We start from the raw sequence: 13,294 nt of genomic DNA on the forward strand, positions 1-13,294 counted from the left end.
ACGAGATTTTGGTGACAACCGGACCCAGGGCGGGTCATTTGCCGCGTTTCAAAACGTTACTGTAGCCAATGAGGAGCCAGATTGTTGCAATTGACGGTAGAGGGAGCCAATCAGAGGCCGCGCTGTGAATTGCGCGGTGCCCGCTTCGGAGAGCAGCGCTACAGCTTCGGTCACCCTCCATCTTGTAGATGCTGAAACTACCGAGGATTATACTGAAACGAAAACTCGGTTTAAAAGGTATGGTCGTATTTTTTTCACCAGTTTAAAGCCGTCTGTTTGTCTTGGCCTAGCTTTGCTGAGAGATGTATCACTGTAAGAGCAGTGTTTTTTGCAGAAGCCGCTTGTTTGCCTAATGCTAGCTAGCTGAGCTAGCTTGCTCAGTTGACGTAGCTAGCCAGTTTGAGCGAAAGCTGCAGGTTTGGCCGTTATTAGAGCGTTAGATATGGTGCAGGTACATCGTGAAGCGTCAGTTTATCAATTTCTGCAGGAATTGACTTTACATTGTTACTTTGCATGGCCGTGTCCCTCGCTAGCCAGCCCGTGAGGAGCGAACCGCAGCAACGCCGTTAGTGCGGCGAGAGCTAGCCTCCGGTAAGCTAGGTTAACGTCGTCAGCGTAAGCCGAGTGTGCAGCGCTCATCCTGCCGTTTACTGTCTCTGCAGGGTGACAGGCTTTCGGGGGGAAATTCATCGCGCCACCAGCAGCAGACGTGCATGTCAACATGAGCACTCTGAACGTGAAAAAGCTCAAAGTCAACGAGCTGAAGGAGGAGCTCCAGCGCCGCGGCCTGGACACTCGCGGGCTGAAGGCGGACCTGGCGGACAGACTGCAGGCGGCACTGGACGCCGAAGCTGCCGGAGGCGCTCAGGAGGAAGAGGAGGAGGAAGAGTACGATGCGGGCGAAGAAGACGCAGGTAAACTGTGAGGCTCACTGTACACGCAGGACAGCGTATTGGCGGCAAAACATCAACCGTGCATTCCAGATGGTGTGGCCGTGTAAACAAGATTTACCCAGGGATTAGTCCAACTGCTTTTCTAGCAGTAGGGCGGGTGCGATGGATTACATCATATATGAAAACAGGTTTTATTTAATGCTTTTTTATATATATATATATATATATATATATATATATGTATATGTGTGTGTGTATATATGGAAAATGTTTGCATCACATAAAAACAATGTTACAATACAAGTGTAGTGTAAAATTAACTGAGACCTAGAAATGGGTAATGCATTGCAGTTCATTGATCAGTATGATTTTTTTGCTCTAGAATTTGCCGGTGAGGAGCCTGACGATGAGGGAAGCAGTGCGCCTCAGTATGATGATGGAAACAGTGGTGATCAGTACCAGGAGGAGGATGACCAGGTCAATGTAAACAATGAGGAAGATGATGGCAATGAGAACAGTCCAGAGGCTCCTGTGTCTGGTTTTGGAATGACTGACTTCACGTCAGATGTGAATCAGCAGATACAGCAGGGATTTCATGAGGCCGTTCAGGAGTATGGGGATTCTCAGCTGAAACAGGAGTGTGAGGAGCCGGCCATTGAACAGCAGCAGTATGAGGAACCACAGGAGCAGCAAAAGGCAGAGAGGCCACAGGCAGGTCAGTCTCTGGAGCAAGCAGCCAATAAACAAGGCAAGTTTTAATCCCAAATATTTCAGAAACATATAATTAAAGCATGTTCTCAAATACTTGGTACTGAATACTTGGTTCTCAAAGGAGGGTTCTTTTATTTATTTATTTATAGAAGTGATAAATTGAGAAGGAATATTCAGCGAGGGTGCCTCTGGAGACCAAGTTGTTTACCATTGTTTTTCTGCTTTGTTTTGTATTCATGGATGTTTTATATTCCCTATGAAGGTAAAACAGAGCCAAAGAAGGAGGAAGACGCACCTGAGCAGGCCAAAACTGCAAATGAATGGAAGCCTGTGGAAGGAGACCCGTCATTGCAGGTCAAGACAGAAGATGATCGAAACTCATCGCACAGTCGTAAAAGGCCCTATGATGATAGCCGTGGATATGGATATTATGAGCATCGTGAAGACAGGAGGTAAGTGGGATGTCTCCTGCTATATTCCTTCACCTTACTCTTTCTTCTTTATGGGCACATAATTTACTGTTGTTATTGTTGTTATTCCACAGGGGGCGTTCGCCACAGCCCCCGGCTGAGGAAGATGAGGAAGACTATGATGACAGCCTTGTGGCCATTGACACTTGTGAGTACAGTTCAGAAAGCAGATATTAATGCATTCTCAGTCATTGTGATTCCTTTGTCATTGCCTTTCTTGACTTATATTGATGAGGCTGGAATAAAGCCAGCTGCTGTTAAACTGTAATTGTTCCGACTACTCATATTTTAATGTGTAGCACATGTTATTTATATTTGGATAATGTTGCAAAACAAAGTGCTTGAGAGTACAATCCAAGACTGGTCAAGTATAAGTCTCGTTTTTAGTGATGTTTTTCTGTATGTTTTGCTTTAACAGATAATTGTGACCTGCACTTTAAAGTGGCTCGTGACCGGTACAGTGGCTACCCACTTACCATTGAGGGTTTTGCATACCTTTGGGCAGGTGCAAGAGTTAGTTATGGTGTCACCAAAGGACGTATATGCTACGAAATGAAGGTAACACTGAGGACATAGAAGTTGTAACACATGCAAGGTCATACATATATGTGTGTTATGATTGCCCTTAATGAGTGGTTTTCTTTCCCTTTAGATCAATGAGGAGATCTCTGTAAAACACCTCCCAACCAGTGAGCCTGATCCTCATGTGGTGAGAATAGGGTGGTCCCTGGACTCCTGTAGCACCCAGCTTGGTGAGTGGATTAGGGAGCTAAGTAAAAGAAAAGACGAGGAGGGTTTTTTTTTTTCTTCCCATTTTGTCTGCGTAATTGATTAGGCTTTGATTTGGAATAAAAATAAATCAATCTAAATTGTTGATAACGTTTGATATTTGTTCTGTTCTTATTTTATAGGAGAAGAGCCTATGTCCTATGGCTATGGTGGAACTGGCAAGAAATCCTGTAACTGTAAATTTGAGGATTATGGGGAGAAGTTTGGTGAAAATGATGTCATTGGTTGCTACCTTGTGAGTATTTGAGAACTGCTGCTGTTCATCTAATCAGAATATTCTCCTTGAGAAATACTATTATGGCTGATAATGGATGAAATCACAGTGTATCATTTCGTTTTGATACACAAAGTTGGTATGATTGGATTTTTACAGTACCAGCTGACTCATGCAACTCTTGGTTGTGTGTGTTTTTTTTGTTTTGGTTTTTTTTTTTTTTTTAAACCAGCCATGATACCATTAATAGGTGGCATGTTCTTATTGTGAAAGTAGAGACCAGAGAGCTAGTTACTTCACTCAAATGTCACTGTTTGTTTTTCTTCAGGACTTTGAGAGTGGAGGACAAGTGGAGATGGCGTTTTCCAAGAATGGCAAGTGGCTGGGTACGTGTTACCACATCTCTCGTGAAGCATTGGCTGGCCGAGCTCTCTTCCCACATGTCCTGGTGAAGAACTGCTCCATAGAGTTCAACTTTGGCCAGAGAGAGGAACCCTTTTTCCCCCCACCTGAGGGCTTCACCTTCATCCAGGATTTGCCGCTGCAGGACCGCACCAGAGGATCCCTGGGGCCTGCAACCAAGGCAGATTGCGAGGTATGGCTACTGATTTGATTGGATTCTTTCTGGTGCAGTCATGTAGATTTTATCCTTCAATCACAATATTTAGTTAACCAGTTAGGTATGGTTGTGAAATAAGCAGGTTTGTTTTTATTTATTTATTTATCTATTTTTATTACAATGCTGCTTTGAGTACAAATTTCTGTTAAATATAACAAAAAAAGGTCAAATCAGTGCACTGTTTACAAGTCCTGTATCCATTTTCCACACAGATGCTGATGATGGTGGGACTGCCTGGCAGTGGAAAGACTACTTGGTCCAGCAAATACTCGGAGCAGCACCCAGAGAAGAAATACAATATTCTGGGCACAAATGCCATCATGGAAAAAATGAAGGTATACATAGACTTTGTGAATAGGATCCATTATTAATGAAGTGGTCAGATAATGTATGTAAATGGGTAACTCAATACAGTTACACAGACAAAAACAAACCTCCTAACTAGGTTGGACAAAACAAATACCATAACATGGTAATAACAGGTTCCTTTACATAAAGTGATCTTGAGAGACTGGAAGCTTAAGTTTTAGCTGAGATAGAGACTGTGTTCCAAGTTAGCATAGCCTTAGATATAGCATCATGCCTTTTTAAAACTTCAATTCAAAACAGAATTATAATATTTTGATGGAGGAAAAATCGTTAACAATATCCGCTTATGATAAAGCAGTAAGACACTCAAGACCTTGCCTTACAGGGAGTCAAAGTCTGCTTAACTGTGGTAAAGTAATTGTAATGCACAGACTCAAGTGGCTTATTGTTTTTATAAAACAGCATAAAAATGATAAAACGCACAAACATTATTTCATTATGCATAATGATTGCAATATACTATTTTTCTCCCCAAAGGTTTGCTTAGAGTTGGCTATGTTTGCAGTTTGCTGGCAAAAATGGATCATTAACTGAGGAGAGCCTTAGAAGTGTATATTGTTTATTTAATGTGGGAAGAGCATTTTTATCTTGGTACCACCACTATCTTGATGCTAATGTCTGCTTGCTTCTCTTTGTGGGATTGTAATGTTATGTTAGTGTAATGCTCATGGTTGTATATATTCAGTTTCACACATTAGATGTAACCATTTTTAAACTACCTGAAGCACAGAGGTTTCAAGCTTGTATAACATTTAAGTAGCATATTGATGTTGTATGCTACAATTTCAATACATACCTCACACTAACCATTAATGGAGGAGCATATTATCTATCATCTTGTAAGCCTAGATGTAAAAGGTGTTGTTAAATTAAGTAGACAGCTCCTCGGTTACACAAAATGTAGGGTATGTTTAGTGCCTTTTACTTCATATATACACTGCTGCCTGGCCAAAGCTATCAGTGAACTGTTTTAAAGCTTATTTTATGAATAGCACAGTTTCTTTTAGTATCTTGATACCTTATTGGAGTGTTCAGTTGGCATTGTGAGTATGTATTGAGTATTTTAGAGCAACTTAAAGTTTGACCTCAGAATCTGAACTGTCTACCACATCAGCTGTGTAGGACCACTGTTCTATATTTGTAGATTTCTTCGGGTTTGAGTTTGACATGAGATGCTACTTTCCTCAGGTAATGGGACTCCGTCGCCAGAGGAACTATGCTGGGCGCTGGGATGTGCTCATCCAGCAGGCTACACAGTGCCTCAACCGCCTCATCCAGATCGCCGCCCGCAAGAAACGCAACTACATCTTGGACCAGGTACTGCCATTCCTGTCTGTCCCCTTTGCTGCTGTTCCCACAGCTTTATCCACCCCCTACCCCTCCTTCCAACATTCCCAACCCCTCTGGAATACAGAAAAGACACCACCCCACTGCTGCTTGCTGATGCACATGTTCATTAATGGACTTTTGCTCTCTCTAGCCTAAAAGCATTGGTTAGCAGCCTTTGCTCCTGAAAACATTTAATTATTGTCACTCTTAATTTTCTTGTCCTGAACATGTTGCTGTGTTTCTCATTTGTTTTGTATTTTTTTGGTTTTGCTTATAATGAACAAAAAACAGGAAGGAATTGTAGTAGAGTATGCTCTCACTCTGAATATTTTTTGGTTTCCCCTTTGATATTGTATGTGCTGTTGTAAAGAGATTTTTGCCACACTGTTCAAATAGTCCATTTCAATAGTAAGATGTTGAAAAACAAGTAATCACAGCCTGGTGAGTAAGAAACCACCTTCTGTTGCTATGGTAATTGTAAGAAAAACTCAACATCGCTCTGATGTTGTTAATTAGATATACTTGGAACTGTTGAATGTTGTATTAAATATGAACCTTAAGGTAAGTAGAGAAACTAATCTGCTTGAAGTTTTCAGATCGATTTTGGTCAAGACAGAGTAAGGTAAGTAAGGTCAAACGGACTTACCAAGGGCCCATTAAGCAAACTGTGAGTATTGGCAGGTAGGTAATAAGTGTTTGTCTGTGCCAGGCATAGCCAGGCGTCTGAAGATCTGGTAAGTACAGGTAAGTAAGGGGACCGAGGAAAGGCTTGTATAAGTGCTTGTTTGAGCTTTCATAATCGAAATCAAAGTTATTTAAATCTTTCTTTGCATTGAGTTCTGGCTAATTTCAGTGATTTTTTTTTTTTTTTTTTTTTTTTTTTTTTGGTAGTTTAGTTAGCATTCCTGATCAGTTTCTGGTTTTATAGATAATGCAAAGAGAAGATTGAGTGGTTTGTGCTGCTGTCCTTTTGGTAGTTTGAAAGGTGTGGTGAAATTGGGCATTATCCAAAAGGTTGGTGGCAAATTCACCCTTTGTTGTGTTGATGGAGACCGAGGAAAGGCTTGTGTAGGTGCTTGTATGAGCTTTCAATCCAAATCTAAATGAAAGTTATTTAAATTTTTCTTTGCATGTAATTCTGGCTAATTATGGCCAATTTTGTAAGTTTTTGGCATACCTAATCAGTTTCTGGTGCAAAGAGAAGAGTGAGTGGTTTGTACAGCTGTTCTTTTGGTGGTTTGAAAGGTGTGGTGAAATTGGTGATTATCCAAAAGGATGGTGACAAATTTACCCTTTATTGTGTAGATAGAGGCTTGGAAATTCTAATGTAGATACTCAGAAGTCTTTTACAAATATGGCTTATATATTAACTAAAATGTTTTTTATTTGCGTAGTTTGTGTTTCACGTGTTAGTGCTGGGTGAGTTTTCAGCAATAGATAAAGGCAGTATTTACAGAAAACCTGCATAAAATTAATGTAACAAGACGAGCAGCGGTAGAGAAAAGATTTTGGTCCCCTTTTCTACTTCAGAAATAACTTTTTTGCTGGAACTTTTCATTGCTGCAGTTTCCAAGGTAAGTGAGTTGGGGTTGTGAGAGACAACCATTAGTCATGCCAGAACATTAAATATAGCCATGGAAAAAAAAAAAACTCTCTCACTTTCATCGTTGCAGGAACCCCAATCCCCCTCCTTCGGAACGCAAAGCCATAACAAAAGCAAACAAATGAACAATAATGAACAAGCTTCTACTTCTTTCTTGTCACCATTGCTAGACAAATGTATATGGATCAGCCCAGAGACGAAAAATGCGTCCTTTTGAAGGGTTTCAACGCAAGGCTATTGTAATTTGTCCCACGGATGAGGATTTAAAAGAGCGAACGTTAAAGCGAACTGATGAGGAAGGAAAGGATGTACCCGATCATGCTGTGTTAGAAATGAAAGGTAGGAATGCCATGGATAACCAAAAAAAAAAAAACAAAAACAATGCTTCAAACTACACACCCAGATCTGCTTTTGCTGTTTTATTGTTTATTTGTTTTTGTTTTTTGTCTTTATTTTCCCTTAAACTTGGAAGACCCTCAACCGCCTTCTTCTGTTTTGCCAGATAAAAGAGCTTTCATTTTTCTTGTCTTTTACACTCATCTTGTTCTCTGTCCCGTAACCTCATTTCCTGCAACATCTTATTTACTGCTCTTTGTCAGTGCAAACTTTATGAACAATATGACATTGATTAGATGTATTTGTACTATATATAATAATATGAAATTGGTTTATCCTTATTAGCAAATTTCCTCTGCACTATTAAATTGGTTTCTCTTATGTTTGTTTTGGTGCAGTTGAATTTAATTATAACTAGATGCTGACTAATTTGTGCAACCATTCTTCTTAATTCTTCATAACTCTCTTTTTCTGGCAACTCTGTTGTTTCTTTTTGTTTTAAATTTACCTTTCATTGTTTTACCCCTTTTCCGGGACAAGTTTTGCCTTAATCAACTAAGGCAATATTTGTCCATGATCCCTCTTATTGTCCCACCATCTTGTCCTCTCCTCTTTCTCTAACACTGTTTCTCTTCTTCTTTTCTTCCCTCCCTCTATCCTGCTCTCTCTAATGTTTATTTTGGTCACCATTGTCACAATGCTAACAATCATTCTCTTTGTTTCTCGGCGGCGTGGCTGTTCTGTCCCTCACTGCGTGCCCTCTGCCTCCCCCCTCCTCCCCGTAGCCAACTTCGTGCTGCCTGAGGCCGGAGACTTCCTGGATGAGGTGATCTTCATTGAGCTGCAGCGTGAAGAGGCAGATGCCCTCATCAAGCAGTACAACGAGGAAGGGCGCAAGGCTGGCCCCCCACCCGAAAAGCGTTTCGACAATCGCCAGGGTGGTTTCCGCGGCCGTGGAGGCAGCTTCCAGCGCTATGACAACCACAGTGGCCCTCAGGGAGGCCGAGGTGGCTACCAGAACCGCAGTGGTCCTGGAGGAGGTGGCAACTTTCGTGGAGGTATAGGGGCTGTGTTTTCAAGCTGTGTTTTTGTTAGGGTGGGAGAGTAATGCTGAAAATTCTTATGATTTTTTTTTTTTTCCTTTTTTTTCATCATTTGATGTTGATATTTGTCAGTCATTAGTGCTCACTTTTAATACTGAATACTAGTGTTGAAGTACCTTGAAGAACAAAACGTATGTTCTAGTACATAATACATAATTGTTTATTATAATTTTTTTTCTTTTCTTTTTAAGTTTAGGCTTTTTAATGTTTCAGTAATGCTTCAAGTAATACTACTACCAGGCTACTAATTAAAATAATTTTATTGGACATATCTAAAACATTCATTACCAAAAAAGAAATATATATATATATATATATATATATATATATATAGTTAATTATTAGTTAATTATTAAATATTAGTTAATTAGCATTATCGTTTAAGCAATTTGGCCTGTTGTGGGTGTTTTTTTTTTTTTTTTTTTTTTTTGGGTGTGTGCTTTTTTGGCGCAAACAGTGGCAGCTTGATCAAGTCCTGAACACAGAGCAGGATATGACCACGTTGGATTGTTCTGAGCAGACATATTTTTCTGATGTTAATGTAAGTTCCTCTTCTCTGTAGGTTACAGCCGTGGTGGATACAGCCAGAATCGCTGGGGAAACAACTATAGAGACTCAGGTGCCCGAGGAGGCTACAACCGCAACCAACAACAGGGAGGCAGCTACAACCACAACCGCCAGGGCTCCTACAGCAAAGGTGGCTCCGGAGCCAGTGGCAGCTACAGTCAGTCTCAGGTACCAGAACATCAAGAGTGGTTCCAGAGCATAACTGTGGCGTATTAAGTAGGTACAGTAATTTTCTCATGGTTTATGTTGTAATGACTTGTTTTATATTGTACAGCCTCAAAGCTACAATCAAGGTTACAACCAAGGTTACAGTCAAGGCAACTACAGCCAGGGTTACAACTATGGAAGCTATGGCCAATACCCAGGATACAGCCAGAGCTACAGCCAGACACCTGCAACTACAGGCCAGTCGTACAACCAGCAGCAGCAGAACTACAACCAGCAGTATCAGCAGGTCTGCTACTACAATGAATAATGATGTTCACAAAGAGTTTGTGATGTGACACACACTCTTAAGCACTACTAGGCAGGATTTGTTTCATATTGCATTTACATTAGTTTTACAACTTTGATGTACTGTAAAATGAGCTGCAGAAATAAGCCCAGATAACACCATCACATGAGAAGCGGCTCATTAGTAAGTATTCTGTTATTTTTCTGAGAAACATTTCTCTAAGGAGGCACATGAAAAAGCACTTGGCCCAAATCAAGCCAAAAACTATGGGCTTACCTCAAGTATTTGGTGCCACATATTAAAACCTGTAATTTGATTTTTAGATGGTGAATTTGGTAGTTAGCTGTTAACTTTCTAGATGATGACAGTGCTAATAATATAGTTCATTCACTAAAGATAACTAGGAACGTGTTTAGACAAGAGGAATTACAACAGACCTTAGTATGCTTTTCACTTGAGCAGTCAAAACGGAGTAGATACTCCTATCTCTGCAGTTTGTAGTGATCTTTTAACCTGCGTAAATGAAAACATTTCAGGTGTTAACTTCATAGACAAGGTTTGGACACTCCTGGTCAAATTACCTGCTTTGTTTATGTTCTGAATGAAAATACCTATACATTCACTATAGTGGAAAATATACAATTACTGTTTAATTGCTGAATTTAGCATGTTGTAAAAAAAAAAAAAAAAAACTAAATGCGGCGGTGCAAAGTTTATGACACATGCAACCAACCGAAAAATAGAAATACAAACAAGCTGCTGTGGCTGCATTACAGAAACGTCCTGTGTTTTTGTCTTAAGATCTGATGGATCAAGATATATTACAGAAGCAAATCCTGATTTTGTGAATTCATTTTCTAATTTCCTATTTGACACGCATCCTCTTCAGAGAGCACCTGTCTGCACATTTACTGTTTATTTGCAAAATTTAACATACTGGGAGAAAATGTGGCCTGTGTAAATATGCACAGGTCATGGGGGTGTCGACCCATGTTGGCATACAGTCCTTTGTGTACATATCTTGCCTAAATAATGCTTTAGAATGGTACTCTTGGTCCAGGCTACTACAGAAACAGGACTCTTAACGTCTTGGCTTTATTTTCACATTGCGGGTGTTGTTTATTTGTTTGTTTTGCGTTGCTTGATTCATTTTTTTCATGTCATTGTGTTTGCAGTACGCTCAGCAGTGGCAGCAGTACTACCAGAACCAGAGCCAGTGGAACCAGTACTACAACCAGTACGGCAACTATGGCAACTACGGCAACCAGCAGAACACGCAGGGCTCCCAGGGCACGCAGCAGTAGTAGCCGCATCCTTCATGACTCTCCAAGTCCATTCCATTAGCACCATTCCTCTGCCTACCTTTTTTATAGTCTCCATCCTTATCCTCACCTTCACCCAATCTTCCTCCTCATTACACCACTCCCGTGTGCTAAAACCTTAAGTCTTCCTTGTTTGCTTTTTTTTGTTAAGTTTTTCCCCTTTTGCCTTAGCCTTTCATTTGACTGCATTTCTTTTGCGCCCCATTAAATGTCTTTTAGTTTCAGTGGCAGTTGCCTGTTTTGCTCTTAAAGTATTATGTTAACAGAGATTGACCTTCATTCCCTAGTCTATATTTATATATGGGAAGCAGGCAAATTTAAATGAGTAGCAATGTGTGATGTAGTTTGCTTCAGACGCTGAGTGCACAGTTGTGCTTGAATGCTTCATGGTTGATTAGAGGTGGTGGGGACGCATGACTTTACATCCGATCAATTTTAATAGAGTTCTGTATGTAGAAAAATAGTTTTATGTTGATTTTTGTCTGTCTTTATAAGGACCACATTTTTCTTCCTCATGGGTTTTAAGCACACAATCTTGTCTAGATAACCGGAAATTTTAACAATATAATTCTGTAACACTTTAACTGTTGTTGCATACCTGTGGAGTTTATTATTATGTTCTTTTTATTCCATTCTTAAAATGTCTGATCTGATTGGCCTCACATTGTCTTTTCCCCCCCATGTTTAGTGAGCATAATTAGCTCATTGTGTGGTTGTAAAAGTTTTTATACCTTGTACCATGTTTGTAAAACATTATCCGCATGTGGTTTTGTGTCAGATCAAAACTCACTGTTTTTTGTATTGAAGAATATAATCTGAAGAATTGACTTGTTTGTGTTTTTTTGTGAGTGGAGTTAAACGGTCACTGGATAAAGTTCTTGCTCTTGAAAGTAATCTTCAGCCAGACCATGCACTTCACTGACTGGAGTTCAGACGTCCAAACACAAAAGCATCAGATAGTGTTATGGAGCAGGTTAAGCAGAGAAATCTTAATTAACACCCTTATTTTAGCTTCTGCTTCACACTCATGTACATTGTCAATACACACAAATCACAGGTGCCATTTTGGAACCAGGGGATAGACAGGAAAACCAAGCTCCAGTCTTGATCCAGATGTGAAAAAAATCCACAAGTGTTTCTGTCCATCTTTCTACTGTGAGAACACAACACTATGGGTCTGAAAGGATGCAAAGCTTTCAAGAAGCTGTTGAGAAAAGGAATACATTTTTAAAGAAAAAAAGTGAATAAAAAAAAATGTTGCTGGTGTTCAGAGAACAATGGACTGACCACCGCTGAGTCCAGAATTCAACATCACTGTGTTTAGGTTTTCTTGGATTGTGAGATACAGTCTGGATTTTGCAGGTGTGGACAAGCATACCTGCAGATTTCTTTGAAAAGCTGAAAATAAGTCTCGCACAAAGAACAGAAGGTGTAATGAAGGAAGAGTAAACACGTAGATGTTTTCTGCTTTTTTCTTTACTGACCTTTAACATATTATTTCTTGTTCCTAATATCTGCCTTGTCTGGATACACCATAGATGTGCATATGTCTACATGTATATGTATATCTAAGGGATACATACATATATATATATATATATATATATATATATATATATGAAGTCCTCGTACAGAGCCGGTTTATGAGTAAAGAGTTGGTTTATGAGTGCAGAGCCGGTTTATGAGTATAGAGCCGGTTTAAGAGTACAGAGCTGGTTTAAGAGTATAGAGCCGGTTTATGAGTATAGAGATGGTTTATGTGTATAGAGCCGGTTTAAGAGTATAAAGACAGTTTATGAGGACAGAGCTGGTTTAAGAGTATAGAGCCGGTTTATGAGTATAGAGCCGGTTTAAGAGTACAGAGCTGGCTTATGAGTTAAGAGTCGGTTTCCAAGTATAGAGCCGGTTTAAGAATATAGAGCCGGTTTATGAGTATAGAGCCGGTTTAAGAGTCTAGAGCCGGTTTATGAGTATAGAGCCGGTTTATGGGTATAGAGCCGGTTTAATAGTATAGAGCCGGTTTAAGAGTATAGAGCCGGTTTATGAATACAGAGCCGGTTTATGAGTAAAGAGTCGATTTACGAGTAAAGAGACAGTTTATGAGTACAGAGCCGGTTTAAGAGTAAAGAATCGTTTTATGAATAAAGAGCCGGTTTATGAGTGCAAAGCTGGTTAATGAGTATAGAGCCGGTTTAAGAGTCTAGAGCCGGTTTATGAGTATAGAGCCGGTTTATGAGTAGAGAGCCGGTTTATGAGTATAGAGCCGGTTTAAGAGTCTAGAACCGGTTTAAGAGTCTAGAGCCGGTTTATGAGTATAGAGCCGGTTTAAGAGTATAGAGCCGGTTTATGAGTATAGAGCCGGTTTATGGGTATAGAGCCGGTTTAAGAGTATAGAGCCGGTTTAAGAGTATAGAGCCGGTTTATGGGTATAGAGCCGGTTTAAGAGTATAGAGCCGGTTTATGGGTATAGAGCCGGTTTAAGAGTATAGAGCCGGTTTATGAGTAGAGAGCCGGT

At 40.1% G+C, this 13,294-nt stretch overlaps 1 protein-coding gene across 2 annotated transcripts; it reads left to right on the plus strand.

Annotated features, from left to right (window-relative positions):
* The first annotated feature begins 122 nt into the window (after positions 1–122).
* Positions 123–11,606, plus strand: hnrnpul1l (heterogeneous nuclear ribonucleoprotein U-like 1 like). Of its 2 annotated transcripts, none has more exons than XM_017686044.2 (16): positions 123–237; positions 663–914; positions 1,276–1,641; positions 1,867–2,056; positions 2,149–2,222; positions 2,493–2,632; positions 2,727–2,826; positions 2,986–3,098; positions 3,406–3,672; positions 3,909–4,031; positions 5,254–5,382; positions 7,168–7,336; positions 8,119–8,391; positions 8,999–9,171; positions 9,278–9,457; positions 10,633–11,606. In XM_017686044.2, exons 2-16 carry the CDS (start codon positions 722–724, stop codon positions 10,759–10,761), a joined length of 2,619 nt encoding a protein of 872 aa, XP_017541533.1. In that variant the 5' UTR covers positions 123–237; positions 663–721; the 3' UTR covers positions 10,762–11,606. The 2 variants fall into 2 exon arrangements, with proteins under 2 accessions (XP_017541533.1, XP_017541534.1); XM_017686045.2 differs by having other exon boundaries at positions 1,276–1,608.
* The last annotated feature ends 1,688 nt before the right edge of the window (positions 11,607–13,294 follow it).

Source organism: Pygocentrus nattereri, chromosome 23 (genome assembly GCF_015220715.1).
Source record: "Pygocentrus nattereri isolate fPygNat1 chromosome 23, fPygNat1.pri, whole genome shotgun sequence".
Lineage (NCBI taxonomy): Eukaryota > Metazoa > Chordata > Actinopteri > Characiformes > Serrasalmidae > Pygocentrus > Pygocentrus nattereri.